Source organism: Pantherophis guttatus, chromosome 7 (assembly GCF_059756535.1).
Source record: "Pantherophis guttatus breed Tessera chromosome 7, ASM5975653v1, whole genome shotgun sequence".
NCBI classification, from domain to species: Eukaryota; Metazoa; Chordata; class Lepidosauria; order Squamata; family Colubridae; genus Pantherophis; species Pantherophis guttatus.
In genome coordinates, this window is record NC_142069.1 from 93,668,096 (window position 1) to 93,684,687 (window position 16,592).

The 16,592-nt window shown below is 44.1% G+C and overlaps 1 protein-coding gene across 1 annotated transcript in view; it reads left to right on the forward strand.

Moving 5' to 3' along the window:
* Positions 1–14,614, forward strand: part of SEMA3E (semaphorin 3E) — a 134,330-nt gene extending 119,716 nt beyond the window's left edge. The window contains exon 17 of the mRNA XM_034424863.3: positions 14,482–14,614. Within this exon, the coding sequence (XP_034280754.1) occupies positions 14,482–14,490 (9 nt within the window). The 3' untranslated portion in view covers positions 14,491–14,614. The remainder of the gene's footprint in view (positions 1–14,481) is intronic.
* Positions 14,615–16,592: the final 1,978 nt, after the last annotated feature.

Here is a 16,592-nt window from a genome sequence, read left to right on the forward strand (position 1 = left end):
TTATGCCGTTAAGTTCCCCTGATTCTTCTGCTCTGTAAAGTTTCCTATTATTTATATATACACAGTACATGCAGCTAAATTACAGGCAACATTTGATTTTTTTTTTTTTTAGCAACTGATGCAATTTGCCTAGTTCAGCCTTGAAAAGCTTTTTCTGGGATTCATATGGCCACATAAATCAATTTATAGTCACTTAGGACTATTGAACTCAGGGTTTTTCTTGAGGGTAAGGCTCCTTTTGCTCAGCAAGAGCATGTTCACCTCCTGTGCAAAGAAAACCTGCATAAGGGACACAAAAGTGTTTCATCACCAATAGGTGTTCAGGTGAGTTGGCCTACTGTCATGTCTTAGAAATGTTGGGCTTCGTATCGCCCGGTAAAAAGCAGTGGAAATGTTTCCTGTGAGAAATTGCCCTCCAAGCAGCCACATTCAGCCTCTGAGCAGCTTTATCATAATTTTAATTCATATATACCAGTATATATAACAATTGAAGTTTGTACATCTTGACATGAAGTGCATTTTTAATGTTGTATGGGGCTAAGCTTGTATGGACACTTGAATCCTTTCTGATTCTTAAATATTAGATAGTGATCATGCCTCTTCTAGAATTCCAGGTTCAGTTGGACACAAAACTGTTGAGGAGCAGAAGGTAAAAAGAAGGCTGAAGTCTCAGACTTCCTCTCCCAAAGCTTTCTGGCTTCAAGTCTCGTCTCACCTACTTCTTTGTGTTTACAGAAATGTAGCCACCCAATGCTAAGTGTCCAGGGAACCCTCACCCACAAACTCCATTCACCCCATGTGGGGTTGAAGAAAGGGAGGCTCTCATGTCTCGTGATGCTTTTCTAACAATGGAGTAATTTGTACCATGCAACACCCAATGATGCAGCTTAGAGTTGTGCAACTAGAAGGTTTGGGATTTCCTATGGGAGGAGACCAATCTCATAATGAATCATAATGAAAAAGAACTACAATATAACCCCCCTTCCTTTTAAAGGTAAGTACTTGCATTCAATGCTGTAAAAAAGGAGCCTTGATCAGGATCAGCAGCTAAGTAGAAAATCAAGGAAAGAAGATGGGAGTGGTCTATTCAAATAAGAAATTATCTGGCTGAATTCCAGAAGAGATCCTACAGCAAGTTCAATACTTGTATAAGCTAAAATAAGTTGGACCTGTTGCAACACCTATTGCCAATAGGGATTCTATCCCCGTGCTCAGTTTGAAGAACGGAGCTCTGATGACGGAGGGTCTATTTGTTCTCATGCGGAGAAATAAGAATGTTAGACTCTTAAATCGATTGGAATTATACTTGGCTATAAGAACAGAATCTGGAAACCATCTTCCCTTCCCTCCCCTCCCTCTTCTATCTCAGTGAATTAGAATGACGCCAACCCGAGCTGCTTTCTAATGCCTTTTCGGTCCCCTAGGCTTAAAGTGTACTTTTGTTTGTGTCGTCCTTTCGGCATAGTTTCTTCAAGCCCATCAGTCTGGTTCCCTACAGGTTGTCACCTGGTCTACTCAGGAAATAAACAGCCTTGACTTCTACCTCTTGACTCTTTCTCTCTGTTCCTTTCCCCCACAATCTCTCACATTGTCCGACTATCCTTGAGTGGGCATAAAAAGATCTTGAGATAAAATTTGCTGTCCACATCGTGATTTATCCTTCCTGCGCTTATGATGTCAGTGGTGTTGCTGTGATTTTGTGCCAGATGTTATAAGCGAATTGATCATTGTCTCCTCTGGCTTTGCTGCCATCTCTTTTCAGCACATTCGCAACCAGCAGAGGAAAGATCAAGGCTCTACAACGGAAATAGGGCAGAATGTTGTTATAACCAGTCCTGGTTGTTGTCTTCTCCCAGGTCCCTTTGAGCACCCCCCCCCCAAAAAAAATAAGGTGAAAAAAAGTAACGTGGAAAAACAGTAGGACAGAAATAATCCCACAGCGGAGGGAAGCAGATTCCGACATGATTGGGTAACCAAGCAATTTCTTGGTTTTGTCAACAATTTTGTTGACTGGAATAGTATTTCCTGAGTAGCTTCACCTCATTTATAGGGGGGCAGCAGTTGGAAGTGAAAAATATAGGGAAATCAGCAAATAAACGGAGACCTGGCTTGGCCAGGAGGGGGGGTCCCCCTCGTTGAGATGTGCCCACTGGGTTTCTGCGCATTCCATCAACCAAGGGCCCAGGGGAGGGGAGGGGGGTGGCGGTTCTTGTGAAGGAGGGTCTCGCCCCAAGAGAGGCCACTGCACCTCAGATAGCCGGATGTGAGTCTGTCCTGGTGAAGTGGGGACAAGGGAGGCAGATGGGCTTGCTGATTACGTACCTAGCTCCCTGCCACGTGTCGGCTGCCCTGCCCGAGCTACTCAGCGTGATTGCCGAGGTGGCGGTGGAGACCCCCAGGTTTATGGTCATGGAGGACTTCAACCTGTCATCTGTCAGCGAAACGTTTGAGGTGGCTCGGGAGTTCATGGCTTCCATGACGGCCATGGACCTGACCCAGCTAATTCATGGACCCACTCACACAGGAGGGCACAGTCTGGACTTGATTTTTGTCTCTGGGCAGTGGATGAATGATCTCGAGATAGGGGCAGTAGCGATTGAGCCCTTGTCATGGTCGGATCATTCCCTTCTTAGGCTTGACTTTCTAACCGCTACACCCCGCCGCAGGGAGGCGGAACAAACTAGATGGTTCCACCCCAGGCACCTGATGGATCCTGATAGGTTCCAGATGGAGCTTGGGCCATTTCCTGAGGCTCTGACTCATGACTCGGCCAAGGAACTGGTGGCCGCCTGGGATAGGGTGGCTGCTGGCGCTTTGGACCGAGTCGTGCCTTTGCGGCCTCTGACCCGTTGCCGAGTCTACTTGGCTCCTTGGTTCTCTGAGGAGCTGAGGGAGATGAAGCGCCAGAAAAGATGCCTAGAGAGCAGTTGGAGGTCTAGTCGGTCCGAATCTGACCGAACATGGGTAAGAGCTCATATTAAGACCTACCTAGTGGCGATAAAAGCGGCAAAATTTAATTATTTTTCCGCTCTTATCGCATCGGCAGATAACCGCCCAGCCGCCCTGTTTAGGGTGACCCGCTCCCTCCTCCATTTGGGAGTGCGGGAGGATCCCTTGCAGGGTCGTGCTGAGGATTTTGTTCAGTATCTGCACGATAAAATCACTCAGATTCGGGAAGGCCTGGTCTCCGACTGGGTAGGTACAGACGGGATGATGGAGGCCGGTCTTGAGAATGTCATTTGGGAGGAGTTCGATCCTGTTGCTCCCGAGGACGTGGACAGGATACTGGGGCGGCTGAATGCGACCACATGTTTATTGGACCCGTGTCCCTCCTGGCTGGTACTGGCCTCCCGGGAGGTTACGCGAGGCTGGCTCCAGGGTATTATCAACGCTTCCTTGGGTGAGGGTGTCCTGCCATCAGCCTTGAAAGAGGCAGAGGTGAGGCCCCTCCTCAAGAAGCCTGCTCTGGATCCGGCTGTTTTGGCTAACTATCGTCCAGTCTCCAACCTTCCCTTTGTGGCGAAGGTTGTTGAGAGTGTGGTGGCACAACAGCTGCCTGGGTACCTGGATGAAGCTATCTATCTGGATCCACGCCAGTCCAGCTTCAGGCCTGGGCACAGCACGGAAACGGCATTGGTCGCGTTGGTGGATGATCTCTGGAGGGCTCGGGATAGGGGTTGCTCCTCTATCCTGGTCCTATTAGATCTCTCAGCGGCTTTTGATACCATCGACCATGGTATAATGCTGCACCGGTTGGAGGGGCTGGGAGTGGGGGGCACCGTTCTACGGTGGTTCTCCTCCTATCTCTCCGACCGGATGCAGTCAGTGTTGGCAGGGGGGCAGAGGTCGACCCCGAGGCGCCTTGTGTGTGGGGTGCCGCAGGGATCGGTCCTCTCACCCCTTCTCTTCAACATTTATGTGAAGCCGCTGGGCGAGATCATCCGTGGCTTTGGGGTGGAATTCCATCAGTACGCTGACGACACTCAGCTGGACATCTCCACCCCAGGCCATCCCAACGATGCCCTTGAAGTGATGTCCCGGTGCTTGGAGGCCGTGCGGATCTGGATGGGGCTTCAACTCAACCCCTCCAAGACCGAGTGGCTGTGGCTTCCGGCGTCCCGATATAGCCAGCTGGCGCCATCACTGGCTATTGGGGGCGAGTTATTGGCTCCCACGGAGAGGGCTCGCAACTTGGGTGTCCTCCTGGATGCACGGCTGTCTTTAGAAGAGCATATGACGGCCGTGGCCAGGGGGGCTTTTCCTCAGGTTCGCCTGATTCGCCAGTTGCGTCCCTTTCTGGATCGGGACTCCTTACACACAGTCACTCAGGCACTCGTCACTTCCCGCCTGGACTACTGCAATACTCTCTACATGGGGCTCCCTTTGAGGTGCACCCGGAGGCTCCAGCTGGTGCAGAATGCGGCTGCGCGGGGGATTATGGGAGCGAGAGGGCGCTCCCATGTGATACCTCTCCTGCGTGAGCTGCATTGGCTCCCGGTGGACTTCCGGGTGCGCTTCAAGGTACTGGTTACCACCTTTAAAGTGCTCCATGGCATCGGACCTGGGTATTTGCGGGACTGCCTTCTGCCGCCAATAGCCTCCCACCAGCCAGTACACTCCCACAGAGAGGGACTCCTCAGGGTGCCGTCAGCTAGGCAGTGTTGGCTGGCGACCCCCAGGGGGAGGGCCTTCTCTGTGGCAGCACCTGCCTTCTGGAACGATTTGCCCCCGGAGATACAGAGGATATCAGATCTCCGGGCTTTTTGTCGCGCCCTAAAAACTTTTCTCTTCCATCAAGCAGGGCTGGCGTGGAAACACCCCCCCCCCCATTTTTGAGACACTAGATTTTTAATTGTTTAATGGGTTTTAGTCGTAAGGTTCTTAATTTTCGGCCAAAGGGTATAATTCTTTTAAATTTTTAAATTTTGTATTGGATGTTTTTTACTTGGCTGTGCACCGCCCTGAGTCCACCAGGAGAAGGGCGGTATACAAATTTAAATAAAATAAATAAAAATAAATAAATAAACACCAGGGTGCCCTTCCTCTATCCCAGACAAAACACCTCTCTTGTTTTTTTCTTGTTGGAAACAACGTTGTTGCAGACTCCCTCAGCCAAAGACTTCCGACTGGGGCAGGGGATCCAAAAAGAGAACTTTCTCTGTTATTGCCCCCACCCTGTGGAACTCTCTGCCCCCCCCCCCGCCCCCAAGAGTTAAGGTGGGCCTCCACCCTTCTGGTCTTCTGGAAAGGAGTGAAAACCCGGAACTGCAGCCTTGTGTGGGGATCCCAGAGGAACACACAGCTGTGGGGCTGGTTGGGGGCCTAAAAGCCCCCCCCCTTCACTTTGCCATTAGTTTTAACAGTATCCAATCATCTCTGCCTCTTTCTAAATTTTTAACTCTCCTAGTTTTATACTTTAGTATTTTACTTTATACCACCCAGAGTCCCTCTCCAAGGGAATTGTCTGATTCAAAAATGTGAAAAATAAATAAAAGTAAACAAAATAAATAAGTGGATTCTGATTTTCTTCACAGTAGTTATAAGTACCATTATATTTTAACTTCTTTCTCTAAGGTTACATCATGACTCTCATCTTTCTATATTCTATACTGTCTAGTCATTAAAACCATAACTCAGAAGGTTCATTTTTACGCAAAAAGCCCATAATGGGTTTCCAGCCGCCAATCAAGGCAGGCATTGCCTTTTCTCTTATCAGGCAAGCCGGGGAGCCATTTCAGTAAGCTCTGTCATCTTCACCAACTGTTCCTTGGCTGGGGGTGTTGCCAAATATTTGTATACACACTAATTTTGCTGCAGTTGTTATACATAAAAACAGTGTTCCGTTTCTCTTTTCTAACTATTCATTCATCCATTCCAGGTGGGAAAGTAAGAGTTTCAATTGAATATGAATCTTTAAAATCCTCTGAATCCCTTGCATCTATTTGAGCCCAAATTTTCTAGCTTTTTTACACATCCACTAGGCATAATAAAAGAACTCTTCTTTTTGTTCCCATTTCCAACATAAATGTTAAGTAACTTCATACATTTTAGATAATTTTTCTCCTGTTCTATATACCAATGGTATTTCATTTTATAAAAAATCTCTTTAAGCTGTGACATAATGTAAATTTATGTTAACTTTTAAGTACATTTTTTCCCATTGTTCCATCTGTATAGTATAACTAAAGTTTTCAGCTCACTTTCATACATCCTTTGACCCGTTTGTTTCAAATTTCAATGAACATTTCCATTTTGAATTTTGTCTTACGTTGTTGAATGTCATTAATTCTTTCTCTACTTTAAGTCTTTCTGATGGCTGCAACTATGTCCCGTGTCATCAAGGGTTGTCTTCATTCTATTTTATATTCCCCTTGATAAAATTCCAGCCCCTAACAATATGTTAATCGTTTATCTTTGTCTGTTATAGCTAAAGTTGTTTTTGACCACAGGTTGGGTTTATATCTACTCCGTAATCTCAGTACAGCATGACTAACATAGCGATTTTTGACGTCTGCATTAACTTTGTGAGTCTATTGTACCACAGGTATTTATGGCACTGAAATCTAAGATCATGTTCTGTTAGCTCTAAAAGTATTTTACTGTATTTCTCAACAATCCCTATTCTTCTGTCCAAAGCAAAAATACCATTTCAGATCAGGTAGACCCGATCCTCCTCTTCCCTTTGCATTTGGGGATGTCTTGTGTTTAACTTGTGGGGTTTTTCCCGCTGTGCCATCTTGGGGGTCTCTTTTTGCCAGTCCCCCAAAACAGCGCAAGTGACGAGCTCAGCTCTGAGTCTTGCTGCTTGCGCCCAACCCATCCTTCTCTTCCCTGGAGGATGAGACAAGCTGTATCGATCTCCTGCTGAAACTACTCAGGCACATTGATGTTTCTTGTGGCAGGCTGCCACTTACGCTCTTTCTAAGCAAGTCTATTTATAAAACTGCATTTAATTGTGCATTAAAAAACAAAACCCACTTCAGTCTTTAACTAAGTGACCTTCTGAGCCGTGGCACTGTGGCGGAGGGCACTAGTGCAGAAAGCATTATCTTTCTCTTTTTTCTTAAAATATCAGGTGGATTAAGGATTATTATTCAAGGATTAGCAAAACCAGAGGCTAAACCCTGATAAAAAATGACATGCCAGCTAGTTTTGTTTAAAAAGATGTCAGCTGTACATGTCTGTGGATTTAGGAAAACACTTCATTTCTTGATGTTTTTCTGCTGCTACAGGCTGGGAAATTAATTCTTCAATGGAAAAGAAAGTGAAAAGAAAAAAAACCTTGGTCACCTCGAATAGAGATTCGGAGATGTCCCACTTTAAACTGAAGGATGGCTTAGGAGGAAGGTTCCTGTAATACAAAAGAAGGCAAATAATACCTGCATCGGAAAAGTAGCATATCAAAATAAGGATTTTCAAATAATTAGAATCTTAGGATCCAAGCTACGCATCTATAAGTGTAATCTTTGTTTTGTTTTTTTAATGAAGCATCCCATTACCATTTGCGGGATTAATACATGCCATCGGCACAAGGCACCTAACTGTCGGATTGTGCACTTCTCACATTTTTTCTAACAATTCCTGACACAAAATTTGTCCCCAAAATCCATATATTAGGAAGATTTATTAAAATAAGAATATTAGAATTGAAAGAAAACGTATAATTGCAAGTGTGTGAGCATTAATGCATTTTGATGTGGAAACTGATTGGAAATATGTCTAAAATGCTAACAAGCTGTCAATATGTCCATCCTCAGACATAAGTTCTCTCCTTCACAAGCAAACTTAGGTGTGTATGTATTTGGTCATAATCCACTTGGATGGCCTACTGTTCTATATACATAATTATTATATCATCTTTTTTCTAATAGACAGTTACCATATTTAGTAATAAGTTACAAATTTACTTCATTATGGGGAAAAGAGCTAGACCATCAAATCTCCCATTTGTTCTTTAGGCAATCTTTTGCCTTTTGGAATATTGAATGTAGGAAAAATTCTCATTTCTTTATTCCTGTCCGCCTGTCTGTCTATCGCGCATGGATACACTATTCCCACAGATGCTTGTGGTGCTGTGTCTTCCTGCACAGGTCTATCACAGTCTAGTTATTCCCAATGGACTGAGAGTTCATTGTGGACCAAGACTGGAAAGGAGGTAGGTTAGAGAAGTTATTCTCTTTCTGGCAGCATCAAAATTCACTTGGAGTTGCCAGCTTTTCCCAACTCTGATACAAAAATTTTTACAGCTCTGGGGGTGGTAGGTGTTCCAGAATAAATCCTTTACAAGGGTTTTAAAGGCCCTCAGAAGCACAGGAAGGGATAAAAAACAAAACAAAACCAACAGGTGTTTTTGATTCAGATCAGAGTCTATTCCTGGACTCCAAATGCATCTTCGGGGTTGCCTCATTGGATTTCTGAGCCAGAGCTCCACTCCAGACAGCAGAGAAGGTGGAAGGGGAGAGGAGCAGCTCCCTTCTGCTAGCATTAAAGTGGCTGCCAGAGCTGCAGGTAGGGGTGAAATCAGGTGAAATGGTTCACAGCTCGGACAAGGGGCTGCCCTAAAGTGGCTCATGGTGATATGGAATTCAAGAGCTGCAGATCTACTCGTGACAGTTCTCAACTCTTTCCCAAAAATAAGAGAGCGCCTTCTGAACTGGGTGGGGCATCTCATCATTTAGCACACAAATGCATTTGATTTTTTTTTTTTTTAGCCATGTTTAGTTTCCTTGGCAAAAAGGCAGGTGTGATTAGCTCCCGCTTTCTTCCAGCTTCTTCCGGGTTCCCTCGTGCCTGCAAAGATCCATCTCCCTTAGTTCTGTCTGAGAATAAAGCTGAGCTCTATCCCACAACAGTAAAACTGATTTTCTGAGATGAAATAGAGAAATGCAGAAGACTTGGAGCTGTTGCTCTTACAATTATAGTTGCTTTGCTGAAACTTGGATCAGATGATCTAAGTAGAAGTGGTGGGGATATTGAGACAAATGGGGAGGGAGGAATCAGGTGCAGCTCTTCAAATAGCTCAGCGATGATGAATATTCTGCCTCCCTCCTTCTGTCTGAATAAAATAAAGTGCTGGAAGAGAACAGATGTTGCTCCTGTGACTGTCAGAGAACGCTTGCTCTACCTCCAGGGCTTCATAAATACCCAGCTCGTCTTCCCTTAAGGAAGGAAGGTACAGTTATCTGCCTCAATGCCACCCTTTGAAGTGTCCCCCCCACCCCTACCCCGGGGATTCGGGGTGTAAATAAACATGCATAAAGTAATTCTGAACATCTAAAGTAAAATAGCATAATAATGTTCTGCCCTCATTGATCCATCCAAGTTCTAATTCAGCATTCTGTATCTTACCTGTAACAGGCGATGAGTGTCTATTGAAAGCTGCTAAAATTATTCCCTGCTGTTTACTGCTGCTATCTTGTTCTCAGACGCACGCTATCATTTTATACAATTAAATCAAGTTATTCCATAAAGCTTGGTGTATAGTTACCTTCTATGACATAGATAGTGACAACTTCTATGACGTAGATAGTGTCAAGTACTCCCAAGGGAATGAATGAAGAGGGAGCAAGCAGTTCTTGCTGAGTGGAATTATTATGTTGCCTTTATCAGGATTCAGTTTTCTAGAATTAATCTTCCCAATGCCATCACTGTCAGTGTGCTTTGGCACCCATTTAAAATACCTGCCCTCTTTTTCTAAAAGTCCTTTGAATGAATTACCGTAGTTGTGATTATTTAAAGATGCTCCGTTGTTCAAATTGTGCTTCCATTCTGAGTTATTGAAATAGCCAATATGGATCTTCTGCCAGATACTAAGAAGCAGCGAAGAGGTTTAATGTTTCCAATTTGAAATTAAATACCATATTAACTGCAATGGGTAAAAATTCAAAAGAATTTCATGAAATCCCCTTTCTTATGTTAAAAACACTCCCTCCCCCCATGCTGACACATTACATTAAATCTCCTTCTGTATCAGCTATCCATAGAGAGAACTAAAAATAGATCTTAGCGTTTCAGAGCTCCATAACTTCTCAAAATCTGGTGCGAATGCAGGAGGGAAGCAAAGGAGTATTAGTCAAAATTGTTCCCCATATGGCATGTTTCAGATGAACTAGTTAGGTTTTATGACTAAAAAAGATTCTATTTCTAAAGAAGGAGATCTGGAGGGAGGAGAGTAACAATCACAACAGCCACAGGTGAATTTTTTCCCTTTGTCTTCTTTGGTTAAAGGCATGAAACTATCCTTGGTAGAGCGAATGCTGATGATTTAGTACCACTACATGTAAACCTTGGTTCTGACATTGTTTCAGATTATTTTCCCTTCTTGACAATAAATTCTGGTGTGAGAAAGGATTAAAAATGATAAGACTTTTCTGGCTCTCCCCTGCAAAAATCAAAACATTAACAAATAAATACCAGTATAGCGGAGTTAAATGGAAAATGTTATTTGTGTTTGCATATCTAAAATCAGCAGAAGAGACAAATGCGTTTACCCTCTTGCACACAAACACAGAAAAAGGAATAAAAAATAAAAGCACTGTGGAGCTAGTACATTTTAATATTTGAGAATAATCATTCCAGTTTATCTGAGAAACTACAGTCCTTGCTAGCTTTTCAGCATCATAAATAATGCTTTTTCTTGCCTATTACTTAGATGAAATGAAAGGAGGTTCCGTAATTCAGGGTTTACCACAAATAAGAGATTCTTTAGACCAGGGGTGTCAATCTCGATTTCATTGGGGGCCGCATTAGGGTTGCGTTTGACCTCGGGGGACTGGAGTGGGGGTGGCCAGGGTGGGCATGGCCAGCTCGACAGCACTCGTGTCAGGGGTGCACGTGGTAGCCTGAGCGCTCTGCCAGAGAAAACTGGCTTCCGAGCTCTGTTTTCAGCCGTGACGGCCTCCTGCAACCCTCTGACAGCAAAAATGGAGCTCGGGAGCACCGCAGGCGGCCCTCCCGAACTCCATTTTTGCTGGTAGAAACACCGGGCCAGATCTAACCACCCCACAGGCCGGATCCGGCCTGTGGGCCTTGAGTTTGACGCCCCTGTTTTAGACATTTTTAAGGGACAGCTGAATGGAGGACGAGGTGACTCCTTGATGCCTCGTAGTTGCCTGACTGCTGATCTAAGCCAGGTGCAAGAGATGCATGCCAGGGAAAGCAGGATCAAGAATCTCCATCCATTCTGTTCTCCTCGCTTTCCCAAAGGCAGCCATGCCTACCTGCAATTCTCCCCAGGAGAGGGGATCAAATCTGCCCGTCAGATGCCAGATTCCTGCATTGGTCGGCTGAACAGCCAACATTAAGCCTTATTTCTCCCAGATATGCCACAGGCAGACATGTAACTCTCCAGATGAGCCTCAGCCCATCTCAGGCAGCCCTGAAGAATGCAGAGCACCAGCGGTGAGAAGCCGGAGGGGAGCCAGGGGGCTGCAGGCCAGGAAAGGTCCTAGGGAAAGCGGGTCAGCGAACTTCTGCCCAAATCATCAAGTGGGGGAATATTTGTGTGGCACGCTGAGATACGGCGCATGTACTGATGCTTCCAGCTGATAGTAGTGGCGATAGTGCCTTGGCTGCTTTGCTCTTGTCTTCCAAGGAGCAAGTTCCTTACTTGCGTCCTGGTGTCGATTCCATGATTTCTGATCGGATGCAGGTGAAAGGCTGCCACTGCCAGACTAATTTATGTCTTTAGGACCCAACAGGATCTTAAGTGGACTGATTTATGACAACTCTGTTTACTCTCTGTTGCATTAGATGGTGAAATAATGGTTTAGACAGCTGGAATAAAATGTGGTATCCTTTTACATTACATTTTTTTTCTTTAATATCTTTAAGCTTTTTATATAAAATCAAAATTCTGGTATGAATTTCTTGACCCAAATAAATGGCTTATTCTTTTGCGGTTGATCTGGAATTGATCAAACTATATTTGATTCTGAGACACAATTCTTATGTGCTAATCTATAATTTATTTAATCAGGGTTTATTAAATAACAATTGGCTGCATTCACAAAGCATGCGAAACCATAACCAAGATCGAGGCTACAGAGATTTATGCAAAACACAAGCCAGGGCCAAACAGACTATCTACCTTAAGACTGTGAGTGAAAATAGAATATAATTTTCTAATAATATACATACAATCATTGTGTAGAGTAAGAAGGGCATCATGGTAGCATACGTTGTATAGGTAGGGAAATGATTTAACTGGAGAAGATCAAGTTATTGGCTCCTTTACAAGCATTTTTGCTTAATGAACAGAACTGAAGAGAGTACATAGAAAGCAGCAATCTTGATAAAAGGATCGGATAAGGAAAAGGGCCTAATTAAGTGGAATGAGCCTTCTCACCATTCTAATTGTCCTTAAATGTTACATTGCAATTCAGAGCAACCTGAGAGCAGGGGTGAAATCCAGAAGGTTCTGACAGGTTCTGGAGAACTGGTAGTGGACATTTTGACTGGTTCAGAGAACCGGCAAATACCACCTCTGGCTGGCCTCAGAGTGGGGAGGGAATGGGGATTTTACAATATCCTTCGCCCAGGAGTAGGGAGGGAAAGGAGATTTGGCAGTATCCTTCCCGTGCCACACCCACCAAGCCACGCCCACAGAACCGGTAGTAAAAAAATTGGATTTCACCACTGCCTGAGAGTATATCTCAGTGATAAAACATAAAATGTTTCACCATTGATTCCTTTAAAATGAAGAAAAACAGACTGAATCTATGTCATTGTAATTTCAATACACTTTTGTCCAGCTAATAGTCTGGGCAAACAAACATCTCTGGGTTCAGATATCCTCCATATTATGTATTTATTCAATTTATATAGCCATCCAGCTCAAACAAGTTACTCTGGGTGGCAAACAATCATAAAGCAATTAAAAATAGGCACAAAGGGCAGAAAGGCAGGTCTTCCAGGCCTCGGGGCAGAGTCAGGGCCACAGCCTATCTTCTGAAGAAGGGGGGGGGAGGGTATTTCAGGCTGTGGCAGGCAAGAGCCGTCTCCTAGTCTCTGCCAGCCAACCTTCCTTGACTCATGGCAGCCCTCGTAGGATGCTCATGACTCAATCTTCTCGGCCAAACTGGATAGGCAGAAGCCCCTAGGGAAAGAGGGTCTCTCCAGTGACCCGGTCCCGAGTCACAGAGGGCTTTAAAAGTGGCAACTTTGAATTGCACCCACCCACCCACACACACATACAGGCAACCCATGCAGCTCTCAAAGCAGAAAAAAACCACTTGTCTGGGATAGTCATAATTTTATGGAAGCCACCACAGGGAGAGCCTTCCAGAATGAAGTTAAAAGAAATTTTCTCAGAGGTTTTCCTCTGTTTATAATATTAATTCATTTTATTTATACAGTTTTAAATTTTAATCGCTATTTAGAAACGTAAGAAAAATGGAAAGGAAGAAAAACTAAGAGATATACAAGCATTATAAGAAAAGACTAAGTAAATATTTCAAAATTACATTAGGTATGTGCTGTATATTGTATCAATTTAGAACTTCTGAACAATATTAAATTCATTCAATACTGTATATAATGATTAATAATGATAAAAGTATAATATGAACAATAAATCAAAATGAGAATATCTGCCTAATCTAAATCTAAGAAAGCTGCCCTCATTTAGCAAATGAAACAAAACCTTAGATATGAAAGTCTTAGCTAAAAGAAACCCAAACTTTTCTGTGTGCCTTCGACTCCTATTGACTGCCTGGACAGGTCCCTACAGTTTTCAGAAATGGTTTTCCATTGCCTCCTTCCCAGGGCTGAGAGAGAGTAACTGGCCCAAGGTCAGCCACTTGGCTTTGTGCCTGAAGTGAGACCACCACTCCAAACTGGCTCTCTTATCTGGCTTAGTGCTAGGTAAAATTGCCCTTGTATTCAAAAGGAAAGGAACATCCCCCTCAAGAATAGATGTACCTTGGATAATCTCTGACCATTGTCCAGACTGTGGATCCTCCTCCTCCACCTGCCCGTATCCCAAGATTATTCTTCTAGCCCGCTACAGTGACTTTGGAGGACAAGTAAAATGTATCTAGACATTTCAACCAAGTTGCAGCTACAGATGGTTCCAGCTGGGTTTTTTCCCCCAAGCACGGGGGCTACTCAGAGGGTCTTATTAAGCTTATCAGAGAAAGTCCAAAAGAAATGATGTCCTGTACTGTTTCAAGCTAGCATCCCTATAAAAAGGGGAACCAAAGGGACTCAATAGCCATTTTCTCTAAATATCTTCACTCTTTTAAAAAGAAAAGAATTGAGCCTGAGAAAACTTTGGCCTTGTGAAAAAAATATTAAATAAATACTCAGCAGGTCACTACAATGATGATATTCTACTTTTAAGATGGCCAATTCACTAACTCTCCTTTACAGAGAAGTTAATATGTATCTCAAGGTCATCTCAGGAGCTTTCTAATGTTAAGATAACTATGAGCTTAACCTCGGTTGCTTCTGTTCTCCCTCTCCCTCTCTCTTTCTTTTCAGGACAAATAAGCAAAGTGGAAAACCTTAGGAATAAAGGCGTTCTATATATCATGGAATTCTAATTTTTCCAGACTTTCAGATCACAGAGTCCAATTCCCTTGAAGTTTCCCTTGTGGAAAACCCCCAAGGGAAGGAGGTTCTCCCTACTTTGTTTTGAAGGATGCTGCAAAGGATCTCCTGCGCGAGCTGCACTGGCTCCCAGTGGTCTTCCGTGTGTGCTTCAAGGTTTTGGTTACTACCTTTAGAGCGCTCCATGGCTTAGGACCTGGTTATCTACGGGACCGCCTGCTGCCACCAGTAGCCTCCCACCGGCCGGTACGCTCCCCTAGAGAGGGGCTCCTCCGGGTGCCGTTGGCCAAACAATGTCGACTGGTGGCCCCCAGGGGAAGAGCCTTCTCTGTGGGGCGCCTACTATCTGGAATGAGCTCCCCCCAGAGGTACGGAGGATCCCGGATCTGCGCACCTTCCGTCGCGCTCTCAAGACTTTTTTATTCCATCAAGCCGGCCTGGCCTAAATCTTTCCCCTTTAAAATGTAAATTTTAAATCTGTTCTTAATTATTGGGGTGTTTTAAATCTGTCTTGGGCCAAATTGTTTAATTCAGTTTTATTTTGTTTTTAAATTTTGTATTTATGTGTTTTATCTTGTGGCTGTTCACCGCCCTGAGTCCTTCGGGAGTAGGGCGGTATATAAATCAAATAAAACCTAAAACCTAAAAGAGGACTTAAGCAGTTCAGCCTTCTCCCTGTTGTGAGTCAGGTGTTATGTCTCTGTGTGTTAAGGTTTACTGCTTTGGTTTTGGTTCTGGGTTTTGGTCTTTTTCCTTCTCCCAGTTATTTTAAGCCCACCAGATGACCTGATCGAGATGGCATCCAGCCTTGGAAATATATTCTTTAAAGATGGTATAAAATGCATCTTCGTGCCACTTTTAGCAAAATGTGAGGATGAGACATTATGTGAAGTAAGAAGACATTAAATTTTCATGTTAATGTATAATATTGCATAAACCAATGCCTATCATATTGAGTAAATCAATGCAGAAGTATCCCTGGAGAGGGAGTCAAGATGGCAGCCGCAATTGCAAGATCAAACCTCAGAATAAAAAATTGGCCATGTTCTCACAGAACACACTTAACAAGGTAAATTGTCACCTTATTTCCAAACTAGACAGATCTGGGGCAGTTGAATCCAAACTGCACTGGAGCAATTGTCATCTAACGCTAAACTTGGCAAACTTTGGGAGAGCCATGACACAAAGACGGACCATGGAGGAGCAGAAAAGGCAAGGTGTCCCCTACGGTTGAGCTTTGGGGCAGCCACAGGTCACAACCGCAAACCCCTGGCTGGCTGGCTGGTTGCCTGCCTGCCCTTCGGAAAAGCTGCAGCTGACACAGAGCCGTCTTGCTTGCACACCCAGGCCCAGACAGAAGAAGGGAAAAGGATTCTGCACTGCCCTGAATGGCAGCTCCTGACCGAGTTAGCCTGGCCACCTGCTCTTGATCACCGAGTAAGGAAACACACAACTGGGTTGAGCAGGCTGTGTAAATGGAGCCACCGACTGTCGCACTTCCTTTGTGGTGAAACGTCTGAAGTGTGGAGCCCAAAGAAAAGAAAAATAGTGCTATTCTTCCACTTTCACACAGAAAAACACATTTGTTTAAATTCATTGTTTATTTATATTCATTACAATTTTTTCATAGAAGAATAATCAAATGAGGAAGTAAGTGTAAGAAACATTCATATAAATTCATGTACACATTCTATTTATCTCTAACCGGAAGTCAGTTCCAGGTACCCTTCAGTGCTGAGCGAAATACTGAGCGGTAAATCAAAGGGCAGCACCGTTTTTAATCTTCATGTGACTTTTTATCTAGATTTCTGATTTTCAAAATAACACACTTGTGAAGCCCCCACTAACTAGAGTGCTACACTGCATCCCGTAACAAATGTAACAAGTCCAAAATGGTGACGGTTCAGAATTCAGGCCACTGGATTGGAAACTTTAGCTATGAAAGGTTCCATGCAGGTGAATCAGAATATTATGTGGTTTTGCACCACGTGAGAATTCCTGCTGATCCCAAAGAAGGAAATATTTCCTCTAAGGTTGCCACA